Source organism: Lagopus leucura, unplaced genomic scaffold (assembly GCF_019238085.1).
Source record: "Lagopus leucura isolate 7727_CA_CO unplaced genomic scaffold, USGS_WTPT01 Super-Scaffold_100019, whole genome shotgun sequence".
Taxonomy (NCBI): domain Eukaryota; kingdom Metazoa; phylum Chordata; class Aves; order Galliformes; family Phasianidae; genus Lagopus; species Lagopus leucura.
Window position 1 is genome coordinate 10,695,766 of NW_024962273.1, and position 24,778 is coordinate 10,720,543.

General features: G+C 38.8%; 1 protein-coding gene across 17 annotated transcripts in view; it reads left to right on the plus strand.

The window, feature by feature from the left end:
* The window catches only part of CLASP1 (cytoplasmic linker associated protein 1), a 155,319-nt gene that overhangs the window by 112,194 nt on the left and 18,347 nt on the right, over window positions 1-24,778 (plus strand). For 7 of the 17 annotated variants that reach the window (XM_042877984.1, XM_042877987.1, XM_042877988.1 and 4 more), the window contains 8 exons: window positions 987-1,065; window positions 2,122-2,265; window positions 8,568-8,663; window positions 12,470-12,613; window positions 13,604-13,710; window positions 21,786-21,936; window positions 22,640-22,886; window positions 23,671-23,864. In XM_042877984.1, the coding sequence (XP_042733918.1) occupies window positions 987-1,065; window positions 2,122-2,265; window positions 8,568-8,663; window positions 12,470-12,613; window positions 13,604-13,710; window positions 21,786-21,936; window positions 22,640-22,886; window positions 23,671-23,864 (1,162 nt within the window). The remainder of the gene's footprint in view (window positions 1-986; window positions 1,066-2,121; window positions 2,266-8,567; window positions 8,664-12,469; window positions 12,614-13,603; window positions 13,711-21,785; window positions 21,937-22,639; window positions 22,887-23,670; window positions 23,865-24,778) is intronic. The other 10 variants (XM_042878002.1, XM_042877991.1, XM_042877993.1 and 7 more) reach the window with 3 other exon arrangements.

Sequence of the window (24,778 nt, forward strand, 5' to 3'; positions counted from 1 at the left end):
GGCATCCTGGCTTGCATCAGAAACAGTGTTGCAAGCAGGAGCAGAGAGGTGATTGTTCCCCTGTATTCAGCACTCGTGAGGCCGCACCTCGAGTACTGTGTCCAGTTTTGGGCCCCTCACTGCAAGAAAGACATTGAGGCCCTGGAACGTGTTCAAAGGAGGGCAACAAAGCTGGTGAGGGGTCTGGAACACAGGGCTTATGAGGAGAGGCTGAAGGAGCTGGGAATGTTCAGCCTGGAGAAGAGGAGGCTCAGGGGAGACCTCATTGCTCTCTATAACTTCCTGAAGGGAGGTTGTAGTGAGCTGGGGGTCGACCTCTTCTCTCATGTCATTAGTGATAGGACCAGGGGGAATGGTTTCAAGCTACGGCAGGGGAGATTCAGGCTGGACATGAGGAAGTATTACTTTTCAGAAAGGGTGGTCAGGCACTGGAATGGACTGCCCAGGGAGGTGGTGGAGTCACCGACCCTGGGGGTGTTCAAGGAAAGACTGGATGTTGTGTTGAGGGACATGGTTTAGTAGGAGCTGTTGGGAATAGGTGAACGGTTGGACTGGGTGATCTTTTAGGTCTTTTCCAACCTTAGTGATTCTATGATAGGAGAAAATAGGATAGAGAAGAGAAATGAAAGCCAGATATGGACTCTGTGGGAAAGAGAAACCAGTTTCCTATTAGAGATGAGGCAAAAAGAAAAAGAAAAAAAAACACAGCCTGAAATGAAGATGGCCAGGTATGCCAAAAACTGGTGAAGTGTACAGAAGGCAGAGTAACAGTGTATAGTGGATATTGATTTAGCAGTCTTTAGCCTGTAGTGAAACAATACTCAACTGATTCTTAAACTTGGAATTTTCTGAATGGTTGATGATAAACTTTAGAACAAAAGTGCTGTAGGTGCTGAACTTGGCTATGTACCTTCTTATGTATGTAGTTAATTCAGTCTTGGGAGTGTGTGTTGCATCACATTTTTGGCTTGGTTTTCTTTGGACAGGGATTCTTTTCCATTTGATCAACAATTTAACATTTTGATGAGGTTTATTGTGGATCAGACGCAAACACCAAACCTCAAGGTCAGTATCAAACCTTTTCAATCAAGCGTAAGCATGGTCATCTTAGTTTACCTTCTGAGGTATAATGAAAACACGATTTGTGACAAGATGACTAATTGCCAGCACCTGATGCTATTAAGAATGATATCAGCAGCTTTGATTAAATTTTTGCAGTAATTTGCATATCTTGTAAAAGAAGAAAGATAGTTTCCAGAAACCTGACTCAGATGACTTTTGTTGATACTGAGGTTGTCTGTATTTTTTTTAAATATCCAAAGCTATAGAGACAGCCATGGTGAGGTTTAGAAGAGTTGTTTTGTGTTTTTTTTTTTGTTTGTTTGTTTTTTGTTTTTACCTCAGCAGAGGTTGGCTATCAGTACACTTCTGAAAATCCCACTCTCTATTTCTCTATATTAATAAATCTAAATTTTTGAAAAATAAGGCTTTCTGACTTGTCACAAATCAGTGTTGGGCTTTAGGCACACTAAAAAATATTAAAGTTTAAACATTGAAAATTCTTCCTCATCCTGATCTTGATGGGAAGAAACCTGCCTGTGCAGGACAGCAGGGACCAAGGTCCCTCTGGACAGTGACAGGGGTGAAAATGCTTGTTGCACAGAACTCATAGAGTCCATGTAGAATTTGGAGAAGATGCAGAGCTTTCTGTTAATAAATCCTTTTAAGAGGGTACTGCTGTGCAGATTGTTTTTCAGGAGGCTGCTGTTTCAAGGCTATGGGAACACCATAAACTCTGGAAATCAGATGAAACTGCAGCACTTTAAAATGTTCCATACTGTTGGAAACAGTGTGGTGGAGTCCTCATGTGCTCACACTAACGCACAAGCAGGCATGTGCATATTTTGAGCCTATTCTGGTGGACCATTCCAGACCAAATTTTTCTTGTGTAGGAAGTTGTTTGGTTTTGATAACTGACATAGAGATGCAGCAGGGAAGGGTTTTTTTTTTTTCCCCAGTGTGGCACAAGTCTTGTCAATCTGTAGCAATATCTGTTTATGATAGGATAATTCTATTTTTGCTAGCTTGTGGGATTTTAACGGATGCCTTTTCGCTTCTCAGGTGAAAGTAGCTATCCTGAAATATATTGAGTCCTTGGCAAGACAGATGGATCCGACGGACTTTGTGAACTCTAGTGAGACAAGACTTGCTGTGTCTAGAATTATAACTTGGACAACAGAACCAAAGAGCTCAGATGTGAGAAAGGTAATCCAAATAATGAAGTATTTGCAGTCCTTATTCTTCCAAAAAAGGAAAAGCAAATAAAAACAACAACAAAGAACCCCCCACAAGTTAACTGATCCCAGAGGTAATTAAAAATTCATCAGTTAGATTTTTACGTACCTTAACTTCCAAACTGAACTGCCAATTCAGGAGACTTAGCTGTGTAACTTTAGCTACTATTACTGTGCAGAGAGTTTGAAAATAGGCATTTTATTGAGCAGTCTGAAAATATCTGTAGGTTCTTGTTTATTTTCTTGCTTTGCAGACTCAAATGAAATCTGCACAATTTTTGTCTTGCAATACTGTTAAAAGAAAGTAAGCAAATCAGTAAGCTGCCAAGGGCTCTTGGCTTTTTTCTTTTAAAAAATGCATGTTTTTCTCAACCTGGAAAAATAATGGCACATTTAGGTCAGACCTAGATAATGCAGTTAACTTCTTCCTTTTCTTGCTATAGATGCAAGTGCCAAGTAAGCTAAAATGGAGCAGATAGTGATACTCATCTCTCTCAAGAGAAAAGTGAAACTTTGTTTTGTGTACCTGGCGTCTGTAACACAGTTAAAAATGACCTCCAATTCCCAGCCCAGATGTAGGAATAGAATTATAAAATCACCAAGATTGGTAAAGACCTACAAGATCATCTAGTGCAACCATCCACTTATTACCGATAGTTCTCACTAAACCATGTCTCTCAACACGAAATCCAAACATTCCTTGAACACTTCCAGGGTCGGTGAGTCCACCACCTCCCTGGGCAGCCCATTCCAGTGCCTGACCACTCTTTCAGAAAAGTAGTATTTCTTAACGTCCAGCTGAAATCTCCCCTGACAATCCCAGTAGGAGTTGTAGGCTTTGAAATGTTTTTGAGTTTAATTAAAAAAAAATCCCAAACAACTTTAATGGTATCAGAATATAAAAACTGTATGAAGTTTTTATGCTCTACGTGCACTTAGTATTGATTTAATGCTAGAATAGTACTATTTTATAACTATTTTATATTTTATAACTTTGGAAATAAAATTATTTTTGTTGATTATTCAATTCTAATGAAATGATGACTGAGTATCAAAGATGCTGAAGCTGCAATATTATCTCATAGCTCACCCAAGAATTCAGAAAAGGTTTTTGAGTGCAAGCTGTTTGCTTTCTGGTACACTTGACTGTATGTCTCATCTGCTTTTAGAAGACTTTTTGCAGGGTTTACTTGCACTAGCATGACTGAAATTTGTTTCAAGATAATCCAGTTCAGAAAATAAAGTGACATTAAGTCCTAGAATTAAATCTGGAATGTGTATTTCTATTATGATACTTTTGCATATGAAGTCAGAATTAAAAGGGAAAAGACTGCTTTTGTTACAGTTCAAGTAAGCCCCAAGCAGTTTACTCTGGTAGTTGCAGGCAAGAGGGAGCTGTAAACTAACTAGAGTGATACTTTGGAAAGTAAACTTCTGCATATTGCTCAGTGGAAGAAATATTCCACCATTAGGGGTCATCAGTGCTGCATGAAAAATTGAGTGAAGAGCGTCTCTGTAGCAGCTGAAATTTTGGATGTCTGTTGGGAATCTGTGGGATGTGGGGCATGTGTATTCACAGTGCAGTGACTGTCCTGTCTGCCTCAAAGACCGGCAGCAAGCTCCACCTGAGTGGGACCTGGGCAAGTGCCTTGGAAGTGATAAGAGGCGACCAAATCTAAATTCTCTTTATTAAATCTGCATGTGACTTAGATTTGTCTTTGCCTCTAGCTTTTTAATTATAGTGCAGTTAAGCTAACTTAGGGTACTAGAAAGGAATGCACAGGTGAGCTTTATTACATCATACAGTTGCTGTACTATGATTTTATTAAGAGCATAGTGCAAACTACAGGCTTTAGAAGAAACAATGCGGCAAAGGATTTATAAGCGATCATTGGCCATAATCTCTGTCATGACTATAGTTAACACACTAATAAATTCATTATGCAGAAACAATCTGGATTATCAAGGACCAGCCTAGACAGGTGAAACGTTCTCAAGAACATTAAAAAAAAAAAGTCCTCCACTTTTGAAGACTATACCTGGAGCAAGAAGTACCACTTTTTATATCAAAAAGGATATATTTAGGAATGGATCATAACATTTTTTTCCTTGTGGAAGGTATCGCTACAGAAAACTTTAAAGGTTTGAAGTTCTCAATGCAGAGCAGGCTGTGCAATTGAAACTCTTGTCAAAATATAACCTTGGAGGGAGCAGTTGAGTTTATGGAGTAGGAGGGACAATTGAGACTCCAAATGATTAGGTGCTGCAAGGAGTGTGTAACAAATGTAAAAGAAGGCACTTTTTCAGTCAAATCTAGCTTTGAGATAACCCTTGAAATTGACACAACTCTTCCAAATGCTCAGGAGCAGTTGTGTGTGTAATGATCATGGAGGTCCCAACCCCATAGTGTTAAGGCACCAGAGAAAATTAGAACAAAAAGTGGCATCTGGTCCGAAGACCTTTTTTAACTGAACAGTACATATTCTATTAATAAAACCTTGCATATTCTTATGATGACTACTTAAGCACACTTAATGAGCCAACTTAACCTGTCTGACTTGAACTCCAGATCATGTTTTATAGCAAGTGAAATTGTAAAGAAACAAAGTTAGAGGAAATGCTGTTGTGCAGAAGTCAGCTTGTTCTTGTATGGAACAATAACCTCTGTTATCACACAAAAAAACTATGATGTACTTTGTGGAAAGCAGCGTTGATATTGACCAAAAGTCACGATCCACTCTCAGGGTAGAAACCATTTAAGCTGTTGACAGTAGCAATGAATATATGGTCAAAATTACTGTCAGGCATTATGTTTAAAATGAGGTGATCTGCAATGTGCTACGGGTAAATATTTGTTTTGTTTTAAAGATTGTTAATACTTCTGGATGTTTACCTTGCATTAAAGTTAAGATTTACTTCCTGCAAACAGTAGTAGAAGAAAGGTGAAATACATTTGTCCTTTGTGCTGAACAAAAGGTAGAAGCAGCTCATGCTGCATTGCATGGGAAACTGAGATGCAGGTCAAGTGTTGCTCTTCTCTGCACATTCAGCTGAATCCTGCTTTTTCCCCAAGCAAGGATACACCACTGGGTATGGCATAGAGTAAAACAACTCAAAATGGTGATGTTGATAGTGATGGATGGTCTGAGGACATTGTCAGGAACCACCACTCATGTTGCTGGTAAAGTTATTGTACATTCTTTACGTAGGTGAAATTCTGAGTTGGAGTAACGTTACTGGACTTTGTGTGGGAAAATACTTTGTTCTTGGAGAAGAGCCCATCAGTTTAAGAATGGAAATTAGATTGAGGCCTCTAATTGGACTCTAGCTGAGTAATTGAGGGATTGTTTCTGAGTTATACCAGAAGATGCAGAAGACTTTAGAGAAGAAGCTGCAGGTCAACAAATTATTCGTATGCTCAAACAGCCAATGAAGATAAAATTTATTTCTTTAACTAGTAGTCCTCAATATCATTTCTCAAGAAATATTGGTATTATTGCTTTAAAAAGGAAATGATGTCTAAAACATGAAGAAAGTTTTAGATAGCATAGATAATTTAGATGCTGCTGTGGTGTCTGTACCAGGACCAGCAATAGATTGGCAAACACTGCTAAGGGAGTGAAATTGGACTCCTTTGCAGCTTGATGTCATGAAGCTTCGAAAACCTCTGCTGGAGCTGTAATCTTTTAGTGGTGTCAAGCAGTTCTGAGACAGAAGTTTGTGTGAAAGCATGCCCAGAGCCTCCCATTGAGCTCAAATGGCATCATTTGCCCTTAATGTTGGGCAGTAAATACAGCTGGCTGTGGCCTCTTACAGTAATAGTGACACAAAGGGCATTTGCAGGAACGCTTTTGAATGGCAAATCATTTCAGTATTCCCCAGTGGGCTGGGCCTTGCCTTTCTTGTTTGGAGAGCTCTCCAAAATTCTTGCCATATTCTTACAGCGTGTAGTGTCTCACTGACCCCCACGAGTAGCTGATTTACCAGAGGGAATGAGACCTTAAGCTTATGGAGGGTCTGTGCCCATATACAGAGTTCAGCCTTTTTGCCAAAGGATGGTCCTAAAGAAGTCAAATTAGATCTCAATGCAAAAAGGAGCTTTGTTCAGGCATTTTAATAGTTGGTGTTAGGAAAAATAGAGTCATGTATTCTAAGTGCCACTTGGTGGACTTCAGTGTTTACTTGACTTAATGCTGTTAGAACAGAAAGATCTTGGTGTCCTAACTGTGTTTCCAAAACAGTAGCCCTCATTTCGTTTGTTTTGAATTTGATGCTACAAAGCTATGAGAACCTAAATATTTTTAGTGTACTTAGTGTAAGGCAAATTGTTTTTCCAAGCATCAGTTGCCAGAAAATCATCACATGCTTTGTTGGAAACATGGTATCAGAGGTAGGTTTCCTTAAAGTGAATCTCTTGGATTTTTACAGCTTCATTAGCATCCTTTGAGCTGGAAGCAGTTTTAGTATGAGTAGTTATCTTTTCTCAGTTTGCTTCAAACAATAAGAACTTACTGTCTGATAATAGGAGATAAGAAATTGCTTCATAGGATGTGTATACTCATGCTTATATTATGTGTCTGGGCATAACATGTTTGTGTAGATGCCACGTATATAGAAATATATGCACACCTGCGTGGTTATAAGCGACAGGTCTGTTTGGAAAACCAGGATTTGAAACTTCTTGCAGCTTAAAGGGCGTGTTTTTGTTGCAAACAGAACTTCAGAAACTTTTCTTCCTCCTTTACTTGTATCTGGGAGTCTCCCCCTCAGAGTTCAGCTTTGCATCATGCTAGACTTACTTTAACAGTTTCTCTCACTTGTTTCTGCTGTAAATGCCACATTGTATGGATCAAAGATAATCAGGGTAGCCTTCAAAAGCCTGACTTCTGGGATAGCACCTGGCTTTGCAGAAGTAATGAACATTTTTGTCAAAGTCTTTGCTATGACCAGGTGACAATAGAGAATATAAGAAATCTTTATCTATTATAGATCTGTAATCAGAATGTGATGATTCAGTGCTGTGCAGTTTTATCTGGCATCTGTTTGAGATGTCTTTGACACATGTAATGCAACCATCCATGATTTGCAAAAACTTCTCATGTATAAAATACTCTATAAAACAATAGCAATGTGGACTTAGTCTGTATATGAATTCTATATGTAAATCTGATTAAAAACAATTTCTTCCTTTTTAGGATGCAGATATAAAGAGCATATTCTAATATAAATCGTGGGAAAATTGAGTCATGTACAAATTGATGAAGCCATTGTGTCACAGTACTGTATTAGTGATGTGGATGTCTATATTCATCTGATTATAGTCTCACAAAAGAACAAGGAGGAGGTTTGGTTTGGCAGATAGCTTGTTTGTTTAGTGCCAGCTAACACTTAACTGTCTGCTGGAAAATACACAGAATAACACTTGTTTAGAGGTTGTAAACACTCTCCGTGGATGTGAATTAACTCAGCATCAGCTCTGCTCATCGGAGAATCAAAACGTTGTCCTGTGCCAGTCGTGCTAATGCAAGCTGCTTAATGTGTCACTGATGCCTCCCCATCTCTGTGGATCTGTACTGGATCTGCAGTATAATTCCAAGGGATGTGAGAGAGTGTTCCAGTCTGCCTTAAGTTATTAATGCATTTGCCTTAGACTGGATGGTGAAATGAATAATGCATATAGAGTGTAATTATAATTGTCAGAAGTTGGCTTTGGGACTTCCCCAGGCCAATCTCATCATTGTCATGGTTTTATGATTTTTGGTCATCATTCCACACCAGTATTCCAAAAGGCATCTGTAGCTAATGATGATCTATTAGACAACAACCAAACTGGAGTCAGGAGCTTGCAAGTTCTCAGCTGTTTCTTCCTCTCTTCCTTCTTCCTGAGAGATGCATCCACAAGGATGGGTGTGGGCAGATGCCAGATCCCATGTCGCCTTGGTGCCATCTCAGTCCGGTGTTTTGCTGGGGCTCTGTACCTCAAGTGGTTGGTGGAGGTCATCAGGAAGCTGCCAAAACAAAGCCTCGCAGCAGCACTGAGGGATGATATGTATGGATGAGAGTTGTGGCTGAATTTAATTTTTCGGTGCTGCCCTTTGCTGAAAGGAATGCTTTTTTGGTTGAATCAAATATTAATGCTTTTTGCATTTTCAAGTAAGGCAAGCCACTGATTAAACTCATCTGCAAAAAGATAGCATGTGTACTGTTCAGATGGTTTAGTTGAAAACTGTGCCTTCTCTTAATAATACCACCTTTCCTGTTTGTCAAACCCAGACCATGCATAGTTGGGTAGGTGAGGATTTGCCAGCTAGGACAACTACAGCTTCCTCAGGGCCCGGTGAAGGAAACTTGGAAGAAAAATGTAAACAGGTAGACTAAAAGCTGTGTGCACTAATCACACTAATCTTGTTTGCAGTTGCCACTGTCTAGCTGTGTAAAGAGGCCTTGACTGGGGGCCTAAAAAAGTGTCTGCGTGTGAAATAATTTTTGGCTTTCTGCTTTTCTGTTAACCCCTGTTTTTGTGTCTCTGAAACAGAGTTGGGGGTTCTCTCCGTTTATGGAGGTCACAATGTAGTGAGCTCATCACCACTATAGGTTTTGAGTAACTTGAAAACTGTTTTTAGGTAGTTCAGGCAGGTAGCTGCTTATTCTGCTTGGTTGTTAGCAGGCCAGCTGCAGCAGCAATCACCAGGTACTGGTATTAAGTTTAGGTCACTGACTGTATTTTCCCTTAACATTTCTCCAGTTAGCTCGATGTTTTTTGCTTAATAAGCCCAAATTACTTCAGAGAGTCTTTAATGTTTCAACTGATTTGTGGAGCTTACTAGATTCTGATAAACAAATCAAAAAACCACCCCCATCAAGTTGCTAAAGCACTTGTGTCCATTGAGCAGCTGGCGGTTAGGCAGCATGACTTCTGCATTGGCATAAGTATGAGATGTGGGGAGCTGTTGCCAGCTGGTGGAACCTGATCCCCTGCTGCATTGTTCTAAGGAAAATAACAAAGTTACATAAGCAGCCCTTCGCAAATGATTCGGCAAGCTGACATGGAGCCAGACCCCTTCACTAGCAGACAGGCTCTGAATTGACTGGAGTTTCTCTAGCTCAAGCTAGCAGAGAACTGCCTGGTTAAGATTAGGTCATCTATAGAGTCTATGTTATTTGTCACTGATAGGAGATGGATTAGCATTCCACATTAATGGGATGGGGATACAAAGGCAGAGGAAAATTGTTCTAATTATGTATCATCAGGCACACGTGCTGCATGGAGGATGCTGTGTTCAGAAATTTGTTATTGACTGTTTTTCTCTACCTATTTAGTAATGTAATGAAACAAGCACCAAGATTTTTGGAAATAACCAATGGTTATAAAAACATTCTATAGTCTGTCACAGGCTGAAAATCCACAGATTTTAAAGCTCAAAAGAATTAGTTAGGGAAAAAAACAAAACTTTGACTAAGTATATACTGGATGAGGGCTACTTAAAAGCAACACAGCCAAGATTAACCCACGTAACTCTAGTGCTGCTTTTGAGAGCTTTGCTGGAGCATCACTCAGGCTGCAAGTAATACTTGGCTTTTTTTCAAATAATGTAGACTGTAGGTCTGCTTTCTTTTGGGCCACATAAGAGTACCAGCATTGTGAGCGGCTGTTCAATCCTCCATTCAAAGCCCAGTGACCTACTTGCAGGCAATAACAAAGCTGCTGAAGAGCACAGTGTACACAAAATACTGGCAGACGAGCAAACATTTCTAAAAACAAACTGTAGTCTGTGCAGAGAGGGAGTGTGGACAGAGATCTGCTTTCATTAAAGCCAGCACAGAAAACTAAAATGAAACTGAAGTGATTTCAGGGAGCCAGTACTTCTTCCAGATACTCCTGCAGTACAGCAGCTGAGCTATCAGTATTCAGCTGTAAGTTTTAGGTAATGCTCTGCTTTAAAGTAAAGCCTCAGGGTGTCACATAGTCCCTGACGGAGCTTTGGTGAAGTTTTTGCTCAGAGATGAGATGTGGCTACACCTCTGGCATATGACAAGAAAGATAACTTCAGAAATAACATGTGTTGGAGTGCACATACTTTTGTGCCTTTTTTGCTGTTTTTACACAGGAGTTTTCCAAGGATGGTCTTTTTTTAACCCATCGATGAGAGATGTGTGGAACCAAAGGTATCTTGAATCCTTTCCTGCCTCACTGTACCTTGGGCAGCACCCGACTGCTAGAATATCTCCAGATATTCTAGTTTTTGAGCAATCTTTAAACCTGGGAACCTTCTTGATCAGTTTTCCTGTTTTTCTGATCCTTGTGAACATGTGATCTGCTTGTTCTGACACAGAAGATCTGCATGTCCATTTCCTAACAGTCCAGGATGTGCATGGCATTCACAACTGGGAATGTACTTTGGCATGATTTGTCACTTTGCATTTGGTTCAACATGCTGATCTGAGATCTTGTTTGTAGTAATATTTTCATTACAGAAACTTGTTGGATCAAAACTTGACAGAAATACAGATGCCAGTTGGATACCTTGCAAACTTCATGACAGAGTTGCCCAAAACTCAGGCCAAAGGACAGTTGAGTCTGGAGCTAAGAAAGCCATGGGGAAAAAATTATCTCCCAACTTCTCATCCTTAGAATTAAGTGTGAAGTGAATGATGACATGCTGTGTTTCTGTTCAAGTCAATGGGATTTTGGTAGAATGCAGCATGACCTGTACGAAACGAAGAGTCTGAAGACCTGTTCACTGCAGTCCATGGAAAGAAAGCCCATTGGGTGTTGTGTGCCTCAATTTCTTTGTTGGCTATATGAAAAGGATATTAATAAACTTTGAAATCTACAGGTGGAAAATGTTTTCTTATAAGTAAAGCTGCGTTATTGACCAGATGAGTAAAAGGATCAGTGTAGCTCAAACAGTAATTAGCATACTGAAACAATGAGGTACTTTGATGCTTCTCCACCCTGAAAGGGTTTCTGTGTACCCAGGTTCATCATCTGATAATGGATTCCACTTCAGAGGGAACTGCAGATACAATTAATTATCACAACTTTATAGATGCATTATTTACTAAAACCTCCTTTTCCTTTGAGTTGATGAGAACAATGAATGTACAGTTATTACCATAATAGTGAATTATATTTTTGCCCTCTTTAAAATTATTTTTCATTCTTAAGAAGTCTTGGAAAATTCCCAAAAAGAAAGACAGAAGTATCTGCTCTTCCTAAGCATGTATGCTGTTCCAAAATAAAAACTCACATAGCTTCATTTCTTTGTTAATCTAAGCTAGTGCTTTTGTATCCAGATAAGTATTCTGGAGATTGGTATGACACTGACACCAGCTGGAGAAGATGGTGCTGCAAATCATCAGAAGTTCTTCACTGTTGCTTTATTTTGACTGTTCTTGGAATGAGTTTTTATGTTGTATCTTCGTATCTTCTCAATATAGTGTACATTTACTAATGGAGTTAGTGGAGAACTTACTCTGGCAGCCAGTCTTCTAGGTAGATAGGATAAAACATTTTCCAGTGAAATGGTCAGTTGTTTTGTTTTACTTACTGAATTCAGGGAATCTGGTTGGGTTTAACCTGTACAAGGATTAGGGAAAGATTCTTCTCACCATCCTGATAGGTGTTCCAGTTGAGCCAGAAGCTTGAGCTGCTGGAACAGCCACAGCAGTGAAGCATGAAGAAGTGAGAAAGCAGGAGCAGGGATTGTCTGATGAAACGAATTTATTGGATCCTTAGAGGAGGAGAGGTTGTGTGGGAAAGGGACTAGTCTCTTTTTCGCTTGAAGGTAGCAAGTATGGGAATGACAAATTGCAGTCCCCGATTCTTCGTTATCTGAACTCTTGGTTTTTGGTTCTTGAAATTTTTTGCAGTAACTTTTCAATGGAAATATGTGCTGGATGGGAGAATGGTTAGATTTTCTCACTTGCTGTGGGATAGTACACCTGAGCACACTGTACAGATCTGAGAAATGGCATAAATGTAAAGGTGTGTTTAAGCTTGAAGCTAAGAAGGTGTAATTCTAACAGTAATTTCTTGTGACGCACTGCAAGGTATGTGTTAGAAGGTGAACATGGGAATCTTCTGAAGTGGATGTTGTATAATTTGCCATAAGAATTGTTACCAACAAATTGTGTACTTGAAATAGAAACTAATGTTATTTTCTTCTTTTCAGGCAGCACAAATAGTCCTGATTTCTCTCTTTGAACTGAACACTCCCGAGTTTACCATGCTACTTGGTGCCTTGCCAAAAACATTCCAGGATGGTGCTACCAAGCTCCTGCACAACCACCTCAAGAACTCCAGTAACACCAGTGTGGTGAGAGGCCCATGTTCTTGCAAACAGCAGAACCTCACAGACTGCAGCTTGTTGAAAAGCTATTGCAGATGTCCAGTAGCATGCACTATCAGTAGCTGTTGTCTTGAAACAGTGTATCAGCAGAGGCTTCTGTTTGATGTTACTTTAATGAGTCTGTTAAAACAAATAATTCAGTTATTTTTAATATAGTGCTTGCGTATATAATTTGAGAGAATGTTAATGGAGATGTAGTTTGCTTCCAAACATTTCTTTTCCCCTCAGCAATAACGAGTTTTTAGGGGTGTGGGTTTTTTGCCTTTTTTTTTTTTGTGCATGGAAATCTTGTGAAGTTTGCTGGAATTTGAACCCTCTCATCTTTGCCCTTCCATAGCAATGATAGACCTTTGTGTAAACTCGAATTGCAGCATTAGGCTTCCAAGGAGAAGGACTGGATTCTCTAGTCCCTTCCACCTCGTTTATCTTCCTCTCTGTGGAGTGAGTCAGATTTGGGAATGGTTTCTACTCATTTTTCCTGTGGTATGAATTATTATGCAGGCCAGTGGAAAAATAAGTTAATTGATTGTGCTTGTTAAGATCGTAAGCCATCAGAATGCTTTAGACAATGTGTAAAATAGCTGCATAATTAAGTTGCTAAATTGACAGAGTAATGGTCTGCCTTCTCTGGAGCTGAAAAATAGTGTTTGAGAAACTGGGTAGTTTGGTGAATTGATAAACCATTTTCCTGGCAGTATTTGCAGGCCATACATGCTGCAAAGTTAAAACTGCTGGTTCTATGAATAGTAGAGAGGTACATGTGTGCTTCTTCATCCTCTGAATACATTACTGACTACATGAACCATGGCTGCTGATTTTTGGGTCAAGAGCAGGAGTGAAAACTATGCCAAGCTTGTCTAGCACAAAGGCAGTGTTTGAAGCTGTTGCTGCTGTTGTGTCCTCCTGTTCTTATGTTGCAACATGTTGCTAATCCCTGTTTTCCTGTTTGTATGCCAGGGTTCCCCCAGCAATACTCTTGGTAGGACTCCTTCTCGGCACTCCAGCAGCAGAACCAGCCCCTTGACTTCACCTACCAACTGTTCCCATGGTGGGCTGTCTCCAAGGTAATGTGGCAGGTTAATTAAACCACTTAAAGGATTTCAACACTGAGCATGCATAATGCAAAATATGACTCACTTTAAAAACAAACTAGAGATCAGAAGTTTACAGTAAACTGTTCCAAAGGAGCAGGCTTCAAACATGATAGTACATGGTTGGTGATTGACTTCATTGTTTGAGTCCTCATGTTGATCTGTGTAATCTCAATGTCTGTTCTTATATTAATTCTTTCATAACCAGGCCTTCTCCAGAATCACATTTGTGGATTTAATAAAGGTAATACTAAATGGCAGCATTAGTGATGAGGTGTTGTGTAGGTTACAAATACCACAAAGTATGTAAGACTTTCAAGTCAAGGGTTTCAGTTGTCTGTTTTTTGGGTGTGCTGTTATGTTCAGTAATTTATTTGACTGTTGCAGTGCTTGCACTGCAGAGAAAAATGCTGAACTTCCCCTGTTCCTCTTTTATGCTTTGTGAGGATGCAAAATACAGGTTGTGACTGTATTTCAGTGCTGAGCACCTCACAAATCTCCTCCCTCCTTGGTTACCGGCAGAACAGCATCCTGATCCTTTGGGCAGTATGTCTGTTGCAATCAGGTATCTTACTGAAGCTGCAGGTGCTACCCTAGAATATATTAGTCCTCTCCAAAACCTTCTATTCTGTGTACATGAACTCCTGTGTGCTGAAATTTATTTATTTATTTATTTATTTATTTGGTACAAGAAAAACTTAGAACAGAGATGATATGCATGTATACAGTGTGCTCTGGGACCTTAGAAATATGGGAAGTATTAGATTGTTACCTGGTCATGCTTTGATGATTCATGCTGGGAAAGCTTAAATGCCCTGCCTCATTATGAGAAGTCACTTTGCTGTGGCTGAAGCAGAAACAAAAGGAAACATACTGTGCAAGGATGGCAATTCACAGTCCAGTTTAGTAATTTACGCTGAAATCTGTTAATCAGCCTTGTCATGACTTGCTAGACAGTATCCGTGGGGGATGCTTAGCACTTCATGTGTCAGAAAAACACAGGTTGTTTGCTTTTAATGAAGTAGTTAGACTATTCCAGCAGTGTATGGGGACTACATAAAGTTTCCTGAGGAAATTCTGAGTATCTGAATAAATCTTTGTAATCCTAAATCTGATGTAATCCAAAACCAGACTGAAAGTTTGCAAGTCAAGGTCAAGTTGCCTATTATGAGGCTTTTCAACAATGGTTCCATTAAGAAATTAAGTGATAGAGTTTCAGGGGAATGGTTCCAACAATGTTGCTTCCTTTTCTACTAACTTGAGTATTGTTGCTCTCCTGATTGATGTTTGTCAGTGGAATTACAAACAGGTTATATCTCCTGATGGTTACGTTGAAACTTTGCGAGTCACACTTGCATGTGGCATCTTTTTTGTAAATTTATGATCTTTTGCCATGCTTTTTGGGCTTTGCCACTGTGACACGACTTGTTTTTCCTCTTCACTCACTGCTATTCTGTTTAGCTTTATGTCTTTATTATGTCTTGATGTCAGGTTATACGTATCAAGATGCAGATTAAAGCTTCCATCATCTACTCAATTTAATGTTGCTCTTTCCAAGCTTTTGGGGAGAGTTCCAAGCAACTGGAGAGTTTATTACATGGGGTATGTTCTGAAGGAATGGTTAGAGAGGACATTTAATTCTAGAACATTCTGCCATTAAGTTGTGAAGACCAAAATTGTTACTGGTATTCTGATCCAGGAATGTCCTTTTAAAATCAGTAATTCCTTTGATTTTCCATGGAATTCTTGAAGTTGTTGACCCTAAAGTTTAGGTACCTTTTCAATTAATCTGTCTTGATTCATTGCTGGATTTAGGTAAGACTACGTAATAATTACTGTTCAGTGGTGGATGAAGGTGCAAGCTGCTTTAAAAGCCATTTAAACTAATCAGTTATCCACCTTTTTTGTAACCTATGGGCAATAGCAGTAGCTGCAGATTTTTACCACCTGTAGAAGAGGCGGTGGCAAGTGTTACAAATCAGTGGCAGTAGTTTATGACATTCTGCTGGATTGCATCACTGTGTCTGATGCAGCACACTTTGAGGTCATGACTTACTGAACAAAGGGGAACTCAGTTCTGTTTTTGGAAATTGTATGGTTGTTCTTTAAGAAGAAAAGGCTTTGGAAGATGTGCAGACTTAACATGTTGTGAGTAGGGTACGTTGTGGTATACCAATATGATGTTGGTGTAGATGATTCTATGTCATCTTTCCATTATAAGTACTTGTGGTTTGCAATGCAGCTTACGGTGTAGAATGTGACTTTTATGTCTACAAACTTGAACAAGCAGACCCAAGTCATTCTGGTAGCAATCTGAAAGGATGAAGTTATCACTGTTTCACTGTAGAGCCCTTCTTTGAACCAGGTTTTGATCATACCTTCTGCTGGACCCATTTCATTCCCAAAGTGTAGCAAGGTTGTCTGTGTGGTGCACTGTTGCCTGCTTGCCCTCCAGTTCTTAGTGCCAGTATTGGCTTGAAGGTTTTATTTTCCTTTGAATTTTCTCTTGATACACAGATTGGAAGAGTCGTATTTAGAGCCATGCGTATTTTTGGGGCATGGATATCTAATCTTCCATGTAAAAAGGATAGTTTGGATTGCCTAGAAATATATATATATATATATATATATATATATATATATATATATATATGTATATATGTATATATATATGTATATTAGTGTCTTCGGAAGAATAGCATGGGGCTTTGGACAGAGCCCTTCCTTATGCTTTCATTTGCTCCATCCTGTTCTGCTTTCACAATGACTAGAATATATCCGCTGCAGTGAGTTGTTTCTGCAATTGTACCTACTTTTGTTGTCCAGATAGCTTTTTGGGAGGGAAGTTACAAAGCAAGAGAGATCTTTCTGGAGAAGAAAGGAAAGGAAGACACTTGGGAAAACTGAAATGATAGGGAAAAAAAAACATATTTCTGAGTAAGAATAATGAATGTTTCCTGGGCAATGCACAGATGAATGGCTTGTGTTTGTGTTGGATGGAGAAAATTGCAGGTTTAGTGATGTAGTACAGCAAGAGGAAAAATACTAAGCTAAGAATTCCTCCAGTGTGTGAATGCTATTTTGAATAAAAAACTGTCCTCTGTGAGCTCAGATGCCACATACAGGTTGTGAATTTTCACTGACAATCCATTAGGAATATTTGAAGGAATTATATCAAATGGATAAGTTTGCCTCTATTAGCAGCCCAGAAACTTGTGCATAATTGGGGAAAAAAAAATGCCGATAGCTTTATTTGGCCTTGAAAGCTTCATATGCTTGCTTTTTCACTGAAAATTAAAAAATACTGTTAAAATAAACTTTAATGACATCTATGTTAAGTTGAGCGAGGCAGGACATGGAAAAAGAATTAAACCACCCACCTTATACAATAAAGACAAGCCTGCATTATTCAGTGGCCCATTGGCAGGTAGGTGTGATCTTGAGCTGTGAGATTTCTATTCAGCGTTCTGAATGTCTGGTGCGTTTCTGTAGTAGTTGAATGTAATAGCTATGGTTTTGATTGCTGGTTAACGCGTGAATTTGACGTCACACTTCAGATGAGTTTTCAACTGGCATTGCTGCTGTTTGTGCTGAAGCAACTCTCAACCTGTTTGCCACATCTGATCTTGTAGCATCTTTCACCTGTGTATACTGATGTGACTCTCTGAGACAAGTGTGCTTAATTTTAGTAGAAACAAACTGGCATGCTGAATATTCCACGAGCTCAAACATTTGTATTGTTTAGAAGATGATTTTGATAATTCCTGTGACAGAAAGGGAACAAGGCAAAAGTAAAAACTAAACACATTCAGACAAATTTGGTTGCCTTGACCAAAGGTGCAGTGCCAGATGGTAACTAAGAGGCCCCTGTAAAGGTTTCAAGAGAAATATGAACTGAGTTTCAGGCTGGGTTTCATTCAGTCTTTCCAGGTTGTCTGCAGAGACAAACAAGCCCCTGGTTTACCTGACTCGTGTGCTCTGGACTGATTTTCATTTATTTCATGAAGTTCAGTTTCAGCTCTCTTATCTTTCAGGAAATTCTGTTGCTTGCAAATACCTGCATAGAATTTGGATACAGATGTTTGGTCAGGGATTGTTCACTTAAAGCATTTTAAGTGTTGTTTATAGAGACTATATCTATTTATGCAATTTAAGAGAGACTATTTTTGTGTGAGCTGTATCTTTATGGTAGAAAAAAGTGAAAATAAAGGCCAAAGCAATGACTTAAGGGGCTCAGTGGAGTATTCTTGTTTAATTTCGTTTCTATTAATTTTTTTTTCTCTCTTCAAGGCAGCATGACAGCACTATGCCACTCAGATTATAGTTTCTTTTTTTTCTCCCTCTCCTTTCTCTGTTTTTCTCTTTCGTTTCTCTGATCACTGCAGTCGGTTCTGGGGTTGGAGTGCAGATGGGCTGTCGAAGCACCCCCCTCCCCTTTCTCAGCCTAACTCCATCCCCACCGCTCCTTCCCACAAGACTTTCAGACGCTCTTATTCTCCCAGGTAACAAGCTACCTGTTAAACCAACTTCTCTGAGATGTCACAGTACTATTTACCTTTCATACTTTATAATTTGTTCAAGCATAGGAAATGATTTCCAAAAGCTTCGATTGAAAAAGAAATTGGGATGATGTTAGTTCTCAGACTGGGGAGATGAATCAGCCACTGCTCTCTTTGTGAGGGAGATGTGGCACGCCAGTGGAAAAACAAAGTGAATTCTTCCAAATTAATTTCTCCCTGCTGGGTTTCCTGAATGCAGAGCACAATTGTTGAGCACTTTCTGTATGCACTTGTTGTGACAGTGATTTCCCATCTGCAGTAGTATCTGGCGGCCAGTGAGGGTGGTGTGTATGTGATTCACCAGCTGTTTGTGTGATGATCGTGGAACATCCTGGCACTGTGTAGTATTGAAATTAAATGTATTATGTGTCCTTCCCACAAGATTTAAGGGATTGGCAGTTAATTTTGGTCACTATTCCTCCTCTTGTACACTCGCATTTCTATCTTTTTGTAGATACTGAACCTGTGTACAAAACTAAAACTGCATACTTGTTTTGATCAAAAACCAAATTTAATTTGCCAGATGTCTGTTAGATTACTTGGATTATTATGAAGTTTAAGCCCTATCACCAGGCTTTCTGTGGATGTGATTTATTTGGACTTACATGTGAGTCTCACTTGAAGAAGGGCTATATCATCTTCCCTCAAAGAAAGAAGATCCTAACTGGAAGCTGTTGAAGCAAAACCAAACAAATAGTTCTTGGAAACCTGAAAATCTGGGAGTCTGTGACAACTGAGATAGAAAATAGAATCACACATTCTGCATCCCTGTGAATAGCAGAGGATGTAAAACATGAAATCAATATTCAGGTTCTAGGACCATCTGAGAAATCTGTGGAAGAGGTTAATGTTAATTTGGACTGGGGTATGCGGGTTATGCTAGTTGAGAACAATGTTTTCCTCCTTTCATTAGTCAGCATTGAGCTTTGAAATAATTCCAGCCCAGAGCATGAAAGTGCAAGAAACCCTAACTGTGTACTGCTTGAGGATGCTCAACTGTTAGTTACTCACACATAGTTTGGATTGGAAAATGAATAAAAGTTCATGAAAATAAAATCTTTATGACAGACTGCAAAACAGCCAAATTTTGTTTTGATAAGCTTGTGGAGGGCTGTATTGTTTCAGTGCGACGGAAGACGGAAAATAATGCTGTGACATCCCTGAACACTGCTCATCTCTACTCTTATTTCATCCTGTGACTTTCCTCTAGTTTTCTTGATTGGTTGCTTTTTTTTTGTGCTGGTTTTTTTTTCCCTCAAAGGTGGGTTTAGCTTCATTTTATTTTCTCCATCACGTTGTCTGTGAATTATTCCAGCACACATACTGTCAGTAGATATGTGTGTTTACATGTAAAGTTTTGTCACAACCATAATGTGATTTCTTACACGAGCTTACTCTTGACATATGAAATCACTGGATTCTCCAGATTTTAGTCAAAGGTGGTTTTGTGTTTTGAAAAACACCTCAGTTTTAGTGGTTCTTTGTTCATAAATAGCTGCAGTCATTTTGCACTGTAGAATATGTGCATTGATGTGTTCTTTGGGAGCAGCATTCGTCAAAATTCATTCCTGAAGAAAGAAACAGAGATTTGGGCAGATTTAATGTCAGTATATCTGGGACTGTTTGTCAATTTATTTTTTTTTTAATCTTAATTTTCTTTCTCCATGGATTTCATTGTGTGACCTTTGGTAAGTCATTTCATCTCTTAGTGTGAGTACGCTGTTAAGATCAATATATACTGTCTAGTAATGGCTCTTCCATTGCTCACTTGAAGAAGCTTGTAAAATGTATGGATTAATCATGCTTGAACACTCGACTGATACTTTCAAGGTGGTACAGAGCAAAGCTTGTCTTTTCTATTACTGATACTTAAAAAGAATTTTAAAACTGCTTTTACTTCTCTGGGGAGTCTGGAAAGCAATGATGTCATTCAGTTATCTGGAAGATCCTAAATATACTTTCTTTTATAGGTTTATGCACAGCTTTTGTTTCCTGGTTTAGGTCTGTTGTTGTTTCAGTGGTGACTTCTTTTTAGCCAGGCCTGGCTGGATGGACACCATTTAAAGTCAGGGAGCAATGCTTTGTTTTCTTTGCCAGAGTGCATTGTGCTGGTGCTTGTGTGCCTGCAGGGTGATAGCGTTGCTTGGAGCCAGGGATTATGGCTATTTTCAGTGTGTTAATCCCAAAAGATTTGGACGACACAAGTTTTATCCTTTGTCTGAAGTTCTCAAGGAACTTCAGACAGAGAATTGGTAGTTCCAGATAGCAAACATCCTACTTTTAGTTGTACTGAAAATAATGACTGTGTACCCAGGATTCAAAAGAGATTTTCTATTTTTACTGTATTAGTTTTCTTACCACGTCACAAGTGATTGTTCTTTTGTAGGAAAGCAACACTACTCTTTGTTCAGCCATCTTCCTCCAAGGCCATCCTGTCATCCTTCACAAATTGTTAAGAAATAGAAATTGATAATTGAAGGGAGCTGCTTCTTACCATTTATTGACAAACAACTTGATGTAAATATCTTAAATTCCTTTGAGTTTTTTGCTTCTGGCTTTGCTAAGATCTGAGACTCCCCCAGAGAAATTCCTCTCAGTTACTGGGGTCTCTTCTTTAAATCTGTCTTGGAAAACTGTCATGCAGATTGAACTTCTGTCTGGATACGGCAAAATCTTGCCAATACTGTCTTTTAATTTCCTTGAGGCATTGAGGACCTTCTTGCCCTCGCTACATCTTTTTATCTTTTTTTTTCCCCTCTATCATCTGCCCTTGCCTGCTGGTCATTTTTCTCATAGTACTTAATTTTGGATAACTCTTAGGCTTTATACTCCTGAAGAATTTCTGAAAAACAGACTCACTGCAACAAAGCATTTGATTTGAGTGAGAGAATTCTCAAATTAAGGCTCATTACTGAAATGCATCTTATTTTTTTCAAGGCTTCTTGCAAGTGGTTTTGTTTTTACTACTTTATAAAGGAAAACTGGAATATGATAGACAAAGCTTTATGTCAAGATACATTTTCATTTCTGTTTAAATCTACTGCATTTCAGTTCATGGACAGAATATATTTTACATATTATGGAGCTTAAATTTTGTTGATTTCACATCCACTAGCTGTCAGAACCCTTTGAGTTCTCATAGTGATTATTTTTCTTTTGTATGAACACCATTACCTTTATGGGGGCAGGATATTTTGTTGATAGAATCTACCACATTCTCTGCTTTGGAATGTTATAAACAGTGGACCTGATTTCTCCTCAATTGCAGCAATATAGTACCACTTCATTCAGTTGAGCTCCTCCTCTCAGACTGGGATAAATCTAGGAGACTCAGACCTGAAGTCTACTTTGAATTCCATTCATGTTTCGTTAAAAGTCTCTGTTAGAAATGATACACCAAATCATCTGTTTCCAACTTGACGTATATTTGTTAAGTCAAAAATTGATCCCAATTTTGTGTGTAACATTTCATATACGTTTCGTCTTTAGTATGCTGGATTATGACACGGAGAACCTAAATTCTGATGAAATCTACAGCTCTCTTCGTGGAGTCACAGAAGCAATTGAAAAGTTTAGTTTTCGTAGTCAAGAGGACCTGAATGAGCCAATCAAACGTGATGGGAAGAAAGACTGTGACATGGTAAGTGTTTGGTTTGATTAATACTTGGAGATATGTGAAATTTTTATGGTTTTCAAGCCTGGCTTTGGAATGTTAACTAGCGTACAAAATCCAGTTGCTCTTGGTAGCTGGATTTTTCCTGTAACTCTTTTATTCTCAATTGTTTCTAACACTTCAACATTTGAACCTCTCACAACAAGAAAGACACTGAGGTCCTAGAGGTTGTTGTGACATGTGAGATGCCATTTGTTTTAATTAAGCATGTGAAATTCAAAATCTGTGAATTAAGCAGTATTTTTGTTTCCTGTGTGGATAAACAAGTGTAGACTGTTAGTCTCAGAAGCTAGAATTCTTGGTAATCTGATGTTTTTCTTTGGGACTCTGCTGTTATCTATTTCACATTAGTGTTCTAAGCATCATTTGTGAGAACGATGTTACTTTTCTTTCCTTCCTTTGACTTATTAGCAGATTGGTCCTGTTCCTTGTTTGATTTTTTTCCTAGCCTTTGCAGCTTTAGAAATATTTCTGTTTAGAAATGTTAGCATAGCTTTTTGCCCTATGATCATGAGATACTTTTGTTACCTAAATTAAGAGGCGGTATTATGTGTATATAGAGAATTCTACACAAAATTAATGAATGTGATCCTGTTGATGAGTGAACTCAAACTCTGTGGAAGTTGTAGCCTTTTAGTGGTCTTATGCCTTTTCTGTATTTGATCTCCAGGTGTCTCGAGATGGTGGCCTTGCAGTACCTACCAGTGATGTCCGAGGAGGCAGTGATACTGTAGAAGGAGGAAGGATGGCTCTAGATAACAAAACCTCCTTACTTAACACACAGCCACCCCGCGCCTTTTCAGGGCCACGAGCTCGAGAGTATAACCCCTATCCTTATTCCGACACAATTAACACTTATGACAAGACTGCCCTCAAGGAAGCAGTTTTTGATGATGACATGGATCAGCTTCGGGATGGTTTGTATTAGCGTATCTTTAAAAATTGTTGGCAACTTGTTCTGTTCCTGATATATTTGTATTTGTGCAGTACTGAGATACATGCCTGTCCACGTATATGTTGTGTATTACTTTGCAAGTGAGTCAAGGCTTGGCATGAAATATTTTCTGTTCTGATGTGTGATATGAGAACTTGATTTATGGATATGGAGAGAAGGCTCTGCTGCAATTTTAATTTTTTTTTGTTATTGTTCTCTCTTACTTTCTCCTTTGGAGTTTTCCTCAAACTAGTCCCTTAAAGTCTAAATTAAATATATCTTCAAGGGAGATTTATTTAAGGACGTTCTACTCTAAAACCTAAATGACTCATTAGCTTGTTATTGAGTATTTCACTTCATTTAAACGATGCTGCACCCCTTAGTTTATTCCTTTGCACTATATTGATGACTCACAGTACTTTGATCTAAAAGTTACGCATGTGATTGCTAGTTTTGGGTGTGTGTCTGGGACAAACTGGTGATTCTCCTCTTGTACAAGTAATTATTGGAATTGGATAAAATCCAATCGTCATCTCTTCTTTGTTTGTTAGAAGCCATGTGCAGATTCATGAGCAGCATTAGAAACTTAGGTGAAATTAGGGCTATTCTGATCCTCTTTCCCTCTTGACAGAGTCCACTTGGGATTTGATGCCTTTTTGGGAGTGGTCTTTTTTTTTCTGTGCACTTGTTCTATGGAAGGTTTGTAATATGGACATATTTGACCTTTTCCCCCATTTCCCCAAGTGACTCGCTTCCATTTGTCCTAGAAGTACCCATTGACCATTCAGATTTGGTGGCTGACCTTCTGAAAGAGCTCTCTAATCACAATGAGCGGGTGGAGGAGCGGAAAGGAGCTCTCCTGGAGCTGCTGAAAATCACAAGGGAGGATAATCTTGGAGTTTGGGAGGAACATTTCAAAACCATTCTGCTCTTGCTCCTGGAAACACTTGGAGACAAAGATGTGAGATATAGATTTTTCTTAACTCTCCTGTAGCATTGCTTTATTTAGGGTGATAGGTTCTGCAAATTAATTCAACTGAAATTTGTTACATTTCTATGGCATCTCATCAGTGATGCTGCAGTGCTGTTTTCTTTTTTTCTGTTAAGGTTATTGATTCTGCTTTCATTATTAATGTACTCCATGACAAATTTCAAGGTTCTCTGTAGTGTCTGTTCTCCGCTCCCATCTGAGTGTCTAGTAACAACTAGGAAATTGAACTAGAATCAGAAATAAAGTTATTTTCTAAGGCAGTCTGTATGGCTGATATTTCCTCACAATCATTTTTCTTAGAATCAACATGAGTTTTGGTAGTCCTACATGTTTAATCATAGCATCATCATGTATGTAGGAAGATTTGGTGACTTTAAGTACAAGTAAGTTTGCTAATCTGTGAGTTTTGCAGATGGATAACAAATTGCATAATTTGAAGGCTGAGTATAGAGTAAAGTATTCCTCTGCTGAAATGATAGATCTGTTTGGAATGGCCACTGGCCAAAAACTTAATGTAACAGTTGTGTAAGTAAAGCAGGTGTTATAAATCCCTTCTCCTAAGGATCTTTTGATATATAAAGGATTAACGCACAGGTCAGTAGTGACTACAAAAATTGACTGTTCTTGAAAGTAATTTCCAGAGGTGCTGCAGTAAATCAATGCTGCTTCTTAATAGTACATGAGAAACAGCTTTTGCATGAATGGAGCTCAATCTGATATCTGCAGAGCTAAGCAGAATGGGAAGAACAAATCAAATACAATCTGAATGTCTTTGTAATTTTGTGTAATGCAGTTATGCTGTTTTGGTTATGAATTTATACTTAATTGCCAGAAGAGTATGGAATTTAAAAATGTAGAATCATTCCGATTCTGTCAGTAGGAAC